This window comes from Netta rufina (assembly GCF_964035555.1).
Source record: "Netta rufina genome assembly, chromosome: 1".
Taxonomy (NCBI): Eukaryota; Metazoa; Chordata; class Aves; order Anseriformes; family Anatidae; genus Netta; species Netta rufina.
This window is the reverse complement of record NC_140123.1, coordinates 148,648,809-148,664,933: the sequence shown is the minus strand read 5'-3', so window position 1 is coordinate 148,664,933 and position 16,125 is coordinate 148,648,809. Positions and strand designations below refer to the sequence as shown.

Here is a 16,125-nt window from a genome sequence, read left to right as displayed (position 1 = left end):
TCATTGCAGCATTGACTATAACAGCATGATAGAGCTGGTATTTCCCAGCATCTGTGTACTTTTGTAGTCTTGTACGTTTGTGCACTTGCAGTGCTTGGATGTAATTTAATAGGACTAAAGTTAAATATTCCATTCAGTACAGAGATACCTGGTGTCCTCTTGTCAAGTATCAGGTTCAGGCAATCCCCAAAGGGCTTTTTCTCAGCTGTAACAACAGTCTGATCTCAACATCAGTCTGATCTCAGAAAGCAGCATTAACTTTGCCTTTCCCCTGTTGTTGATTTTTAATTAATTGGTTATAAATGCTTGAACTAAAATTAAAATGGGTACTGTACAAATATGCTTTTAGTCACCAGAAAAGATCCTCTCTTCAGGAGAAGTAAACTATTTGGAAATTCAGCTAATGCTTGATTAATTTTTGTTTGGAAAAAAAAAAAAAAAGAGAGAGAGGGGAAAGAAATGAAGTCAAGATACTTCTTGGCTTGTTTTGTTTCTAGAAAGTTCACATTTTCCTTTTAAAATGCTGTTTTCACTTTTAGAAGTATGAAAATTTAAGGATACTTTTTAGGCAAGATAAAAATATTTTTTGAAACCAAAAACACAGAAAGAAACTTCTTGTGCTGTGTCAAACAGAACATCTCATTAGGTCTAAGATGAAATATTTTTGTCTTTAAATATTGTTTCTGTTAATTAAAACTGATGCATTATCATAACTAGTTAATTTTGAATCATTTTTCATCCAATCTGCCAGCTTGGTCAGCAAAATGGAACTCAATAACTGATATACATATGAGTATTTAGATATTCATTGATGAAAGTAAAGTTTGCAATCTTCATCATAACTTCTATTTTCTGTGTCTCTTTTAAATTATTTGATCCTATCTCATTTAATTCTTTCTACTTTCTTTTAAGTGCCCTGGTTCCCCAGAAAAATCCAAGATCTGGACAAGTGTCACCATCTGATCACCACATACGATCCTAGTTTGGACCATAGTCACCCTGTAAGTTTGAGGTTACTGGGCTACTGTTGGTTTGTTTTTCAAAAAGAAACTATGTAGTTTTTTTTTTTTTTTTGTGTGTGTGTGTGTATTTTTTTTTTTTTTTGAGAATTTTAGAAGTAAAGAAATACCCAGGAAAAGACAGCAAAAAGGGGCCAGATAAAGGTTGATTTTCAGTGGAGTCTAGGATTTCAGAATGAATAATCTAATGAGAAAAACTTATTGGCTCTGATTCTCCAAAGCAAATAGCATTAACAATAGGCACATGATACAGTCATTTCTATGCAATATAGTCTTTAGCATGTGTTTACCTTTCATTGTTTAGTTTAAAAAAAAATCTCTTGTTTATTATTTCACCCGTTATATTTGAATTATGCCCACTTTGTATTAACTGGTCCACTTAACAGTCAAGTTCCCCACCCTTTCATGTTTTGTGTTTTTTATGCCTCAACCTTTCAAACACTTTATATTTGCCTTTTCAATTTTGCTAATGCCAGGAATCTCATTCAAGTGCAGATGTACAGTGGATGGTAATGAGGACAAGCAGCAAAGAGCTAGTCACTAATAAATACCAGATCCTCAGATCCCGCAGAGAGAAGTAAGATGCTTAAACTTGCAAACATTGTCTAGACAGAAAATAAGATAAATACATGGCAGCACTGATTCGTGGACAAAATACTGGAACTGAGATTTAAATGTGACTGAAGAAGCTCAAAATGTCTAGTGATTCCTACTGAGATAAGCACCTGAAGTTTAAATTGGAAACAAGTTTCAAAGAGTAAAACCCTTATTTATATCTGACTTTTCCCAAGGTTTTTGAAACCAGGATTTTGGCAGTATTTATGGATACTGCTCTGTTTGCAAAACATTGTTAGAATGTTTGTGATGGGCTTTCCCTTGGATTCAGGCAGTAGATTTTGGTTAAGAATGGGCCACAGAAAGGGCTTTACTCATAACAGTTACATGTATGTAATCTTAGCCCTGCCATATGCAGAAAATATAGAAAAGGAAGATGAAAAATGCACTGGAGAGTACATTTTTCTCCAGTGAAGATAATTCTAAGACAAAATACCGAGAACAACTAGCAATGATTTGCAGCTTTAGCATAGATGAGATATAAGAGTTAGGTACAGACAAATAAGGCGATCTGAAGGACCTTTTGCTGATTGCCAAGGTAGGTCTTGGAACTGCTGTGAAGTGTTCTGCAAAACATCATGTAGAAGTGAAGCATGAAAAGGAAAAAATACAGGCTTTGTGCTGAAATGTGCAAAGAAGATTTAGATGGGTGCTAATGGAATCTATGTGATTTCATCCTTCCCTTCTTTAAATGTCTGAATTCTATTTAGACCCTTTTAGTACCCTGCACTATCTTTATATTGTTACCTATGTACAGCTCTGTATGGTAGCTTAAAAAATAAATAAAAAAATCTGGTCTATCTCCTATTTTTGATTTATTAATCTAGAAATCTCTAGGAGAGCTTCATATCATGCTTAAACAGGACATAAGCCAGGAGTTAGACTCAATGATCCATGTGGGTGCCTTCCAACTCAGGATATTCTATGATTCTGTGATTCTATCTTTCTTTCTTCTTTGCATCTTTCTGTTAGAAATCTTCCAAGTATTTGCCTATGTTTTTTCCTGAGCTATCTCTGAGGTTGTTTCCCATGAGATTAATGAATACACATTGGGAATTACTTGAATCCATCTACGTTCTACTTTTACTTTACCAAAGAGAAGGTGTGAGTACTGAAGAGGGTGAGAGAAAGCATGAGTGGTGTAGAGTTACTGAAGTGCTGAGTGGGGATCAGTCACCACTGCAGAATGCGATGCAATGTAGAAATACCTAAACTTGAAACAAGTTAGCTCAGGCACTGGAAATCATTCATCTGTGCCAGGCAGGGGCACAAGTCAGCCTCAGTTACTGTGCTGCTGACCATGGCTCAATGTGGACAGGTTAAAGGAAAGTACCAAACGTTAATGTCCACAGCTGGCTCAGCCGAGATTTTGCATATACATTTAACTGCTGAATAGGCAGTTTAGGCTATCCATCTCAACAGTTCTGCTTTGTTCTTTACTGCCTCTTTAATGGCTGGAAAAGCCATGACACCAGTTGCTGGGGCACCCTGACACTTGTATGGTGCTTCCTTGGGGAGGCTCCTCTTGCAGGGACAAAGCTGAGAGGTCATAGCACCAAGACTCTGGCCAAATGGCTTTTTCATGTGTTTTGCATGGACACATTATAGCTACTGACAAGCAAGGGTGGCATTTGAATGACCATGTTTTCCATAACACATGACAAAAAATAAACTTGCTCTTGGGATCCAGTTCTTTGCTCAGATTCACGCACACAATACTCATTAACTGCAGTATTACTGGTATTATTGCTACACTGAAAATTATGTGAATAAACCTAAGGGAGAAAGTTGGCTTGTAGAATGTAAAGTGGTTCCAGTAAGTTCTGAATATTTTAGAATAATAAATATTTGTACAGTGATGCTGATCAACGCTGCTTTATGAGTTATATTAGTAATACAGTGCCAGATTTCAGATTTTATTCCTATTATGAATGATGTAAAATTCAAAGGAATTTGATTCCACATGTCTATTCATATTTAATAGCTGGAGACCCCTGCTTGAAACTCCATTTCTAGTAAACATTGCAGGGGAGGTGGGACAAGGAGGGAGGGGAGGGAATTATTGCTTTTAATAAGTAAACTGCCCTTTTGAACAGACACCACTGAATCTGCCTTTATTATAACATGGCAATAAATGGGCTAAAGGAGATTCAGATGAATACATATACTTTCCGTAGATTCACTGGTGACTCCACTGATTTCTAGCCAATGAATACCCCTTCTTTTTCCAAAGTGCAGAGCATCGTGCAGGTGCAGTGTACTTTCTCTGGTGAGGTTATACTGGGCTTGGTACCATTATGCGCATCACACTCCAGTACTGAAACCTTCGTGCTTAGCACAGGAGAGCAATGACTTGGAGACTCAATTCCCTCCCAGCAGAAGAGACACCTCCAATTCAATTACTTTTTTTTTTTTTTTTTTTTAATGTGATTTTCATTAAAATTTGACTTTAAGTTTAGTGGTAAGTGATGCAGTGTTTATGAACAACTCCAAACCTTCCTACCAAGCCATGTTACTTTCCTTTCTGGTCACAGGCCCAAAATTTTCAGCAAAATGTCATGGATGTAACTGAGTGCAGACTTTGGCTTGCCCTGTTCATAAGGATCAAGATTCATTGCCTCAGAGAAAACAACCTAACTGAGGCCTAGTTATTTTGAATGCTTCTGCCAGCATATTTATTTATGCCCAGAAATCTCCCTTAATGTGAAACTTTTTTTGAATTATGTTTTAACTCAGGGATACACTGACCTGGAGTACAGGAAACGGAGGGCATTCTTTGCTGACCTTGCCTATAATTACAGAGAGTAAGTACAAGACTGCTGAAGAGGCACTTAAACTATCACTGTGTGCTTTCAGACATTCTCATGTGCAAGGGAAACCTTAATCTTTTAGTGATGTATCAGTCGGACTATCTATTAGAAAAGAGAATTTAGACATAGAAACTTTACCTCCATACAATGCAGACTTTTCTCACAACACAATAAACACATCTTAAAAGTCATAGGGTTGTATTCACATCTCATTCAGTGTGTTAGCAGGGGTAATTTCTCCATATAGGTCTTTCATTTCAATCTTGCAGTTCCTTCTAGGACAAGCTCCTAAGATGAGGCTAATCTTTTTCAAGGAATTATGAGGAACAATTTTTAGGACATTCCTTGGCAAATTTTTAGTACATATTTTTGACAAAGAAAATAAATTTACTACTATATTTGTTTGACAAAATGGCCAAGTCCATGTAGATTACCATTCCCAACCAAAATCTCCCTAACTGAAGAAATGCTATCAGGGCTACAGGGCAATTGTCTTTTCTAATTGAAAGAGGAAAAAGCCTAAAAACCTCTAATCTCCCATGTGCATGATTGAAAGTGTTCTCATCTTTCTGGGTAAAACTTCAGAATCACACTGCTGTCTGGCAGAGTTAAATAAATTGTTAGAACATATTAGAGTTAAATAAATTGTTAGATTATCAGCCTCATGGTGTCCAAGAAATGGTTAAATCTTCCAAGTCAGGAGATCTGAAGAGAATTCTATTTGACTATAGTTTTCTCATTGCCACTATATATCACAGCTAGTCTAGCAGAAAACAGCACAAGAGCACAGACTGAACTGACTGAACTATTGGAGAAGTAATAGTGAAGAACTGGAGATAAGACCTTTCATCAGCGGACTAAATGATAAGCATGCAGTGTATGCCTGGACAGATCTCTGCTGATGAGTTTGATGATAATACTGTGCTGATCACATCCTCATGGATGGATCATCCAGACATGCAATGTAAGGAGGTTGATTGATTGCCTTCAACAGTGATAAGGTTAAGCCTGAAGGCCTGTTTTTTTTTTCTTCTATGAAGCAGAATATGGCTCCCTTTCTTACCATGTTCTTCTGTTTCCTCCCCACACTGAACAGGGGAGAAAATACACACATTAGAGTCTACCAAGACAAGAAGTGATCTTTGTGTGACTGAATTTGAAAACTCCTTTAGAAACATGCATTATTTCCTCTTCATTACAGAGGGGACCCTTTGCCTCGCATTGAGTACACAGCACAGGAGACTGCAACTTGGTGAGTTTGTTACTTAAACTCTGAATCCTGGGCCATTCCATTGCAGTGTCAGGAAGGACAGGCAATATGAGACAATTATTTTGAAGACACATTTAGAAACCTCAAATTTTACTCCATGATTTTACTCCTTTTGCTCGTTTGTTTTGCAGAAACTCTTTCTCTAGGCTGGCCCTAACTATTTGCTTTATAGAGCAAAACATGTTTTCCTGACCATCTCCCTGCCTGCCAATCACATCAAGATATCAGAAGTTACAAAACACCTGGAGCTTCTAGTAGAACATCTTAACCTTCAAGAGCAACCTTGATTCCTCCCTGGATTTCTTTTAATTGACTTCTAATTAATCATGCCTCTGGTGGTGACAGAACTATTGCCTCTCCAGATCTGTTACCAAGATAAAGTGCCCACTCATGGAATAGCAGCTCACTCACAGGATGTGGCTAATCCAATATTAATAGGACAGACCAGCCTTCACTGTTCTTCTGCAAATATTCTTTGCTGTTAACATGAATAAGTGTCATTCTCTTGAACTGACGGTGAAGGAAACTTTGGAGTGTCCTTCCAGAATACATTATTTTCATTGTCTTTGAGGTCATATGAAATGATGGGCAACTTTTACGTGGGTGCAGCATGTCTTCATTAGGTCTTTGCTTCTCCTGAAGATTTGCCACTTAAAAAAATGCCAAACATTCATTCAATTCACAGTATGTTTGCAGACTTTACATGAAATTAGTGGTAGATCTGAAAGAAAGGGGAGTTCTTATCTCATATACCTCAGTTTCCACTTTCTCCCACTCTTTAATAACTCTCAGTAAGGGGCAATAATTATACATTTTTATGATAATACAAACAGAAATATATCCAAATGCCCCAAATTAAGAGAAGGGCCCCAGGATTGTGCAAGGTACCATATGTGCACATAATAGAGTCTTTGTTCAGATAAGTTTACAACATAAATGGAAAGTTAGCCTAAAGGTGGGAGAAGGGGACAGTGATAACAATATTTTTAACTGTGGAGTTGAAAAAGTGAGAGCTTAACTGATTTGCCCCAAATTATACAGGAAGTTAATGTCAACGCTGGAAATTAAATCCATATTCTAAATCTCTCACGCCAGGACCTCAACCACAGGGTCATCCCATCTTTTTTAATGATTATTTTACTTTAAATAAAATTTATTGTGCCATAGAAAGCTTGAGGGGTGTTGTCCACAATCATAGAAACCTTGCATCCAACTCACCCAGGCAATCACATTTTTATTAAGCTCAAATAAGTTTTTATAGCATCTTTCAATTGTCAAAGATTGATAGTCAGTGTCATGCTCATGATTGCTACCACCAGCCAGCAATCTTGGCATGGGATGGTGTGTGGAAAAGTCATATTTAAGAAAATTTAATTTTGTGTTCTTTCCTGTTTTTCCCTTTTGTTGCCAACCTCCGTCATTCCTGCCCTTCTCCACCTAGAATTAGTCCCACTGTGGTAACAGAACAGACCTTTAAAGCAGTATCTGCCTATTTCCCCAAACAACCAGTCCCAGCAACCCAGGTTGTCTTGTTATGTGAAGCTGTTTCCAAAATTAGACCTCTCAATGGTTATCACAGCTCCCTGGGGCTGTGCCCTGAGGTCAGCTGCATTACAGCACAACTTAATTGAGCTCAGTGCAATTGAAAGGGAAATTTGTAGCACAGACCAAAATTCCCTTGGTGTTCACTCTGAAGAGTTGTTGGATGCCTTCAGTTTGTAGCAACATGGTTATAAAAATGAAAACTAATCAAGTGCAGAAATATGACTTTCAGAAAACAGAGGGTAGAGATGAGCTGAGTTTGTGTTTTTAAGCAGCACTCTTGGAAGGTTGTGAAACTAAGTAGTCACAGAAGATGTCTTGTGGGTAAAAGCTATCACAAGAAAAAGTGAGAATCTTAACCAAAATTATGGGGATGCACCTGTCACATGTTCATAAAAAAAGCAGAGAAGTACCACTTTTTATCTAAAAGAATAAGGGTATTTATGCAAACTACAAGCATTGACTTTGAAGTCTTTCATGTGACTGGCTCCATCCTTCAATAGAAAGCTTCTTTCTGCAGTGTTGCATAGCCCACACTTTCAAAACTTTCTCTTTCCCTCTCTGGACTGGATGACCCTCAAATAGCAGCTTAATGGTCTTCTGATTGTGGAGACAATGGATGTTGAAAACAATGTGATGATAGAGAACCAAATCCCCATAGAGGGTCAGAGTCACTACCACTTAAGCATGTGAAGATTGTTGTTGTTTTTAGTTGTTTGTTTGTTTTTCCTTTTGTTGTTGTTGGTAGTGGTTTGCCCCAAACACCCACTGAAGATGTATTCCTGGGCTCTACTATTGTTTGTTTGTTGTTGCTGTTGTTTTTATAAATAGGAGAGACCTACTGTAGTCATATTTTCATTCTACTTCAGTTTTCTGAAAGGTGGCCAATGAGCTAAGATCCTTTACAGCCAGACTAGCACTTCCACATGGTAAGACATCAACACTATATTAGCGCAAGCTAAACTGTCCTTTGGAAATATCTGCTACTCTCTACTGACTTTGGAGTAAACTTAGATGATTGCCTTAGAGCTACTTAGAAAGGACAGATGCTTGACTTTGGATAATTCATCACTACTCTCTGAGACTGTCTATGTTTCTGTGGTAGACAACGTTTGGACAAACAGTAGAGTGATACTTTGATAAAAGAGACCATATGTGCAGAAGTGTAAACAAGCCTGTCCTCTTTAGACTCCAGTCTGGGGCTGAACTGTGTACTGGTTCAGATCCTATGCAATCCCACTGAAGTCAGTAGTATTCTATGGGGAATAAGGCAGGGCAACATTTGAACTCTAGTCATCCTATTTTTTTCCTAATTCTTCCATGGAAATGGCCCAGTCTCCTGCGGCTTTTGCAATAGTGACAGCAGCCACTGGTTCCCTCTGTTCTTTTATTTTTATTCCTCCTAACTTTTGCTTTGTTTTGTTTTATGTTGTTTCCTTTCATTCTGGTTCATTACTCCCACACTGTGTAAGTCATTTGTACAAATGGAGAGAGCCATTAGAGACTGGCTATCACCTCCATAGCAACAATAGCATCACACACACACACAAAAATAAAAATAATAAAATAAAAATAAAAACAAAAACAACAAAAGGTCATTTTCCATAGCCAGCACTTCCAAAAATGATCTAAATTTTCATAAAACAATGTTTATAAAATTTTTAACACCCTAGGGCTATGTCTGAACAAAAATAGCCATTTCTATAAGTTTCTGGCCATCCTATTACTACTTGTTTATTCTGTAACAGCTAAATGTATTCCAAAACACAGCTCTAGGACCAAGCACCATCAAGTCTGAAAGAGGCTTGAAACCTGTGACAAAATATGGTTACATCAATTTTTTTCAGCCTGTCTCCTTTCTTATGATGGGCTAAATGCTTCAAGAAGTTGTCATGTGTTTCAAATACGTAGCTCGTGGCAGACATTTTGAACTGCAACAGTATGAACCTCTTTGCTTGTACAAATGTACTCTTCAGTATCAGAAAATGTGATTTTTTAGGGCTAGCAGTCAGGCTGGACATGGAGGTAGAGGGACTAGCATTTCAAGCTGAACTTTCATTTAGAGAGCAAATACCTGACTTATTCCACACATAAATAGTATAATGCAGAAGGCCACAGCTTCACTTTTCTCTCTGTGGCTCCTGTGGTGCCTCTGATACCTTTATTTCTAGTCAATGTTTCCAAACCAGTATTAGAAACCTAATTAGAATTAGGGTATATTAAGGGATAAAGCAAATTTGTGGAACAGAACCCTCCTTATGAAGGAAAAGTGAAACAAAATGCCCCAAGCATAGTTACATCTGTCCGTACTTCATCTTCCAAGCACCAGGTGTCCCAGGCTCACATTTTTAGACTCATGCTGGGGGTCCATGTCTCTCTGGATCTGTAGGTAGAGCAGAAAAATACTTTACTGAGGTGGGTCATGCTATATGGCTCTTGCTTTTCAGGAGAGAAGTCTACAAGAAGCTGAGCAGCCTCTACCCTACTCATGCTTGCACACAATACCTAGATGCTTTCCAGCAGTTGGAGAAATACTGTGGCTACCAAGAGGACAACATACCTCAACTTCAGGATGTCTCCAGATTTTTAAAAGGCCAGTCATTTTGAATTATGGCTTATTCTACAGTTTCCTGAATATTTATGTACACCACATGTACACACAAGCTGTGTTAGAGGACACAAGATGGTAACCAGAGCTGGTTAGCTGTTGGACTTCCCTCATGCAAGGTGACTGTTAGTAAGACATTGATACAAGGCATATCTAGGGACCGAGGCGTGACTGAGTTTGTTTGTTCTGTCAGTGACTACAGTTGGTGTAGCACTAAACAGCTAATTCCAATACCATAGTAGCTCACTTCTTAGCATGACTTCAGCATACAGTTTTTCTGTGGGTTTTGCTGTATCACTTCTACAACTAAGCTGTAAGTAAGACCCAAACATAACTACAGGTAAATACCTCTCAGGTCCACGTGTTTTTTTTTTTTTTTTTTTTTTTTTTTTTTCCTGTTGCTTGAGACAGGATGGCAACATGTGCTAGAGGAACACAATTTCCAGGAGGTCCTGCTAGTCAATAAAAAGCAGCTTCCTTGCAACACCACTGCTTCTTTCTGTCCCTATGACCCCACATACCAGTCTAAACTGTTTGGCACCTAGTGTGCAGGAGAGCAGAAAAGTCATGGTGCTAGGCTATAACTGCATGAAGATTTGGCCTCAGGTAGAAGAATCTATATGATTGCAGGGCTGACCTACCCATTGTTAGTTGTGGGCAGGCTAATATAGGGCTGGAGAGAAAGAGAGCCTGCATTATTATTATGAAGCCACAGGCTGAACACTAAAGAAACAACTAAAGAAAGCCTGTCTTTGAAACCTCCTTGCTCTTCCTGAGTGAAAATGAAATATTCCAGAGAGTGGAGAATAACTGCTCACTATGCCAAAATAAATAAATAAAAACTATGGCTTAACTTTAAATAAATTCAGTTTAAATAGAGTACTCAGGAAATCAAATGACCTGCTCCACATATCAGTAGGTGAGGCTAGTTAGCTTGATTGAGATTTCTGTTGCTCTATAGGTTTCCAAAACACTGCCAATTTTACGGAAAATTAAACTGTTTGATGACAAATATTTTAGTGTGAGGGAATGGAGGGATGCAATATGAAATATGACTCTCACGAAGATGCCAGCACCAACCAGTTGTAGGAATTTCTATGTGTATTATGTATTTTTTCCTGTATTTTTTTCACATATTTTCCTATCCATTTAGCCATCCCTCCTGTAGTAATTGGGCTTATAAATATTTTTCTCATTAAGTAGCTTATCTCATCTTATCTCATTTACACAGTAGCTGACAGCAGGGAGCTTCAGAAATCACATGATACTGGTCTGTTTACCACAAATATTCATACTCTTGGACTGAATCAGATGATTTCAAAGTGGGAAAGTTTAGGACAATGTAAGAATATCCTCTCATAGTATTATTCCTATTGCTCATGTTGGTTGACAGTATTTGATTATCTTGAGTCTGGGTCTACTTACTTCTTTTGTAGGCTCTAGTTCTAAATTTTCTCTATGCTATACAAATTTTTCTGAGGAAAAAAAAAAAAAAAAAAAAGAGCACTAAAAATAGTCATTCTGAAAATTCCACTAGCAATGGCTGGGAAAATTTTCACAGAGTTTCAACTCGACTATTTCAAACATGGCACGGCTACTGTAAGCTAATTGTCCAAATTACTTCTCTGACTGAGAATGGGAATCAGGCATGTCAGAGGCACTTTATTCCACCCTGGCATGTGTGTCCGAGGAAACGGATAGAATGACTCCCTAAAGTGCCAGTCCTACCCTCCTTAAACTTTAGATAAAACCAAGATGATATGTAGCTCAGCATGGAGGCTTTATGAAGCATAGACAGAACAAAGTTGGTTCAAAAGAACTATGTTAAAGATAGACATATTTAAGAGTTGGTAAGCTATTTTAGACCCATTTTATGGTGCTTGGAATTGATATCCTCCTTATCTTCAATGATTCCCTCTAATAAGATCATTTATTATTAATCTGTGTGGCTTTTACCATGATCTTCAGCAAGGCCAGAATATTTAATCCTACAGCTCATGAATCAACACTGTACTCAGGCTTCTTCCTGTGCTATGGGTGTGCAGTGTTCACCCAACTAAACTTCAAGCAACCTTTAGGCTGTGAGGTCTCCCAAAGTTCCTTGGCAATTAGTGGATGAATTTCACCTACTACCATAGCATACAGTGGATGAATTTCACCCCATCTCCATGAGTGGAGTTCCATTGTGCAATTTGTCCTTCCACTGGTTAGCTCTGGATGAGCCCTGAACTGTCCCACTCCCAGTTAGGATGTAAATCCCAGCATGCATCTTTACTGAACACTGCCTCTAAGGACTGGACTATTCTTTAGTATATGAGATGATAAGCCCTTGTATAATAAACTATATAATAAATGGAAATGCAGAGAGAGAGAGGAATATCCTGCAGGGAAAACTATCATGCTATAGACAGCCCAGACAGCCAAATGAACTTCCTTTTTTTTTTACACAGCAATGTCTGTGAACTCTGCCAAGTGATCCCCTCTCACTTTAATGTAAGTTGAACTACAAGATATGTCAAGTGTTAACTAGTCTGGTAGTGAGGTTGGTTTAAACAGAAATGAACCCTACATCATAAGTATTCCACAATTACCTAAAGGGAATTTAAAAGGTTAAGCATGTGACAGTTTAACAGGGCAAGAATTTTTCTTAAAGGGTTAACTAGAGGAACCTAAGCACTTCTTTCTTTCTAGGAATGAAGTTTGGATTTAGACATTCATTGTCCTCCACAGCTGGAAGAAATTACAGCCAGTGAACTCAGGCAAGCTCACACTACAACACGCAGGCCTGTATGCACAAGTTTTTCTAGGCCAAGAATTAAGCCTTACAGATCACATGAGGTCAACTGTTTGAGACCTTCTCTTCAACTCTTTCTGATTTCAGAGACCTTTGGGCAGCAGGTCCAAGCAGCCACACCCCCAGTTCTCTGCTGATTTCTGGTTTTATTGTACACTAATGAAATAAAAGTTCAGATTTTGCAGATAATACCTTCAGCAGAAAACTTTTTTTTTTCTATGGCTTCTGAAGGCAACTTGCCAAGCCCGTTCCATCAGCAGACTGTCTGATTCATTGGCCTGTATTTTAAAAGGCATCTCATGGAACATAAGCTGTAATTTTCATTTCTTTTCTGCTCCTTCAACATGGATGCTAAAACAATATAAATTTCCCTAGACTTTCTCATAGTCCTTCCAAAACCGAGTTACTCCAAGGCTTGGTAATGGTCTGATATATTTTTCAGATGGTGCAGTTGTCATTTCACTCAGACTCAGAATGTAGTCCAAAGATTATCAGACTCTGAGCTTTTCATGTTCTTTCTGATTGGCTTAGTATGTTGTCAGCAGAAAGGGAATGCCCTTTTTGTTCTAGCTCCTGGACAGTCCACATAGAGACCTATTTGATGGTCTTCTATTCCCCATAGCACCTTGCTTTCCTAACTTGGGAGGGAGGAGAACAGGAAGCAGCTTTGCAAACACTTCCAGTTCCCTGGTTAACTCTGATGCTTTTGGTCAGCATATAGAAAAAGACATAATCTCCATAGATTTATTTGCTGTTCATCTTTTGTGTCAGTTTTGTACCCATTACCTTTTTAATATGGTCAAGCAATAGAAGATAAGCATGGTAAACACTAGCCACCTAGTCCCTCACACTGTCAGGTAGAAAAATTCCTTACTCTCCACTCATTTTTTTTTGTCCTGGACAGTTTGAGATGTTTTGTCATTTCTATGTCTTTGAATAAGGCCTTTTTATCTCCCTTCCCTTCCCTTCCCTTCCCTTCCCTTCCCTTCCCTTCCCTTCCCTTCCCTTCCCTTCCCTTCCCTTCCCTTCCCTTCCCTTCCCTTCCCTTCCCTTCCCTTCCCTTCCCTTCCCTTCCCTTCCCTTCCCTTCCCTTCCCTTCCCTTCCCTTCCCTTCCCTTCCCTTCCCTTCCCTTCCCTTCCCTTCCCTTCCCTTCCCTTCCCTTCCCTTCCCTTCCCTTCCCTTCCCTTCCCTTCCCTTCCTCCTCTTTCTCTCTCTCCTTCTCTTTCATTTTCTTTATCTTTTTCTCTCTCTCTCTCTCTGTTTCTTTCTGAGAAAAGTGCTAATAGCCAGACAGAGCAAGACAAGAAATGCTGGAAGAAACATTAAAAACCAAAACAAAACAAATCTTGTAAATGGCTTGGTTTCTGGGTGGGATTTTTTTGTTTGTTTACATAAAATAAATTAGGTTCCAGGCTTCATGACACAATAGGATATGGATAGCAAAGGGAGAAAAAAGCCATTTCTGAATTTTTTAAAATGCAGTTTTATGCTTTAAAGCGGATGAAATGTCATTTATGGGAGCTGAGAATGCAACACAGATTTTGAGTATAGGACTTCAAAAAGATTACCATTGGCTCTCTTTAAAAGCAGTGATTTTCAATTTTCTTAGCTTTGCAGACCACCAACATGTTTCCCATGGAAAAGAAGATTACGCATTCAGTTGACCATAGGACAGTTTATTTTGCCAGTCATCTCTCAAAGACCTTTCACAGTAATGCAGGATGCTCAGGGATAATATTGGTAACACCAGGTAAAATCCAAGTGCAAAAGTGTTGTGTTTTTCTGACCTCTTCTATGGAGGACAACTGTGGAGCAAAATGTGTATTATCACATCACTGGGAGGGTATGTAGTCTGTTCTAGGCAAATATAATGGTGAAAAAATCAGAGGGGAAAAGTAGCTGAGAATAGCTAATAAAAAATCTGACATTAAATGGCTAAAGGCCAAATTCCAGCATCATCTCTAACAAGGACATTTTTGCTCTTCCTCCTGAGTGTTCCTGTTCTAATGAAGTTCAGACCAAAAGCTAAAATTGACAGGGAGGCTTGCCAGGGTTGAGATAGTTTATGCAGTTTGTATCAGCATGCACTGACAAATTGAGAAGAAGTTGAATAGTATGCTCCAATTCTACTGCTGGGGCATTTTGAACTAGGTGCATTGATGAATAGAGGAATTGCCTAGACTGGGTCAGACTCATTGTTTATCTACCCTTATCTTCAAGTGTGTGAGGTACCAGAGATTTCATACTGGGGAATAAGAAATTCCACAGGTCCAGCTTAAATAGTGAACAAGCATCACAGAAGAGCCAGGTGCTCTCAGACAAGGGTAGGGTTGGGGAGTGTCTCTTACCAAACTCCTGTTTATCATCTTTTCCATGTGCTGTAGAGGAAATGAGAGAGAACCCTAGGATTAGTAAACTAACCAAGGACTGAAAATGCAGGTTCTGTTCCCTGCTTGACCACAGGGATCGTGTGTGACCTCAGACACATCATTGACATGACAAATGTGTGCTAACATGCTAGAAATGTAAACTGACGTTAGTAGGACTTCTGTACCTCACATCACTGCTGTGTGACTAAACACAGAATCACAGAATTGAAGGGGTTGGAAGGGACCTCGAGGTCCCTTCCTAGATCATCGGGTCCAACCCCCCTGCCAAAGCAGGTTCCTTAGAGCAGGCTGCCCAGGTAGGCGTCCAGATGGGCCTTAAATATCTTCAGAGAAGGATGAGCAGTTGGTTGTTTTGATGTTACCCTAACTGGACCCATAATGACAAAAGGTACATGTTGATAATGGTAAGCCAGGATGTTCCTACTATCCTTTAGTGGAAGGAGCTACTGCAACAGGACCTGAAGGCCCACTAAAACTGTTTACCTACAGTGGGTGTGTAAAGCAAGTAACCATAGGAAGTCCTAAATTCTATCTCACTTTCCTTTGCAGAAAGAACAGGTTTCCAGCTGAGACCAGTAGCAGGGCTGCTGTCTGCTCGTGACTTCCTTGCCAGCCTGGCATTCCGTGTCTTCCAGTGCACACAGTATATAAGACATTTCTCATCTCCTATGCATTCCCCAGAACCGTAAGTTTGATACCATGGCACAATCCTGTCCTTTGAATGTGTTGGAAATTATTCTCTCGGGAGAAACTCTGGATCTCTATCCAGTATTCCACAGAATGAAACAATCTGAGAAACTGGTAGCTGGAGTTTTAGAGGGGGAAGTCATGCATGCGAGGGTGTGGGTCTCTGTTTCTCTTACAAAGTTGTCTGGAGAAGGAAAAGACTGGAGAATATCTGGTTTAATCTTTTCATCCTGCCTTCATTTACCATCTGCTGGGGTTTGATTCCCTGCTGTGAAACTCTCCCAGTAAGTGCTGGCCAGACAGCAGCAATTACATTTCATGAGAAATTACAAGTTCACACAGACGTTTTTGTTGTATGCTGGGACAAAACAGGGTCTTTTCAAAGATGT

General features: G+C 39.0%; 1 protein-coding gene across 1 annotated transcript in view; it reads left to right on the top strand.

The window, feature by feature from the left end:
• Positions 1-16,125, top strand: part of LOC311221008 (tyrosine 3-monooxygenase-like) — a gene marked incomplete at both ends in the record, with an annotated part of 30,402 nt that overhangs the window by 2,183 nt on the left and 12,094 nt on the right. The window contains 5 exons of the mRNA XM_084304727.1: positions 913-1,001; positions 4,371-4,438; positions 5,646-5,696; positions 9,704-9,849; positions 15,599-15,734. Of these exons, the coding sequence (XP_084160853.1) occupies positions 913-1,001; positions 4,371-4,438; positions 5,646-5,696; positions 9,704-9,849; positions 15,599-15,734 (490 nt within the window). The remainder of the gene's footprint in view (positions 1-912; positions 1,002-4,370; positions 4,439-5,645; positions 5,697-9,703; positions 9,850-15,598; positions 15,735-16,125) is intronic.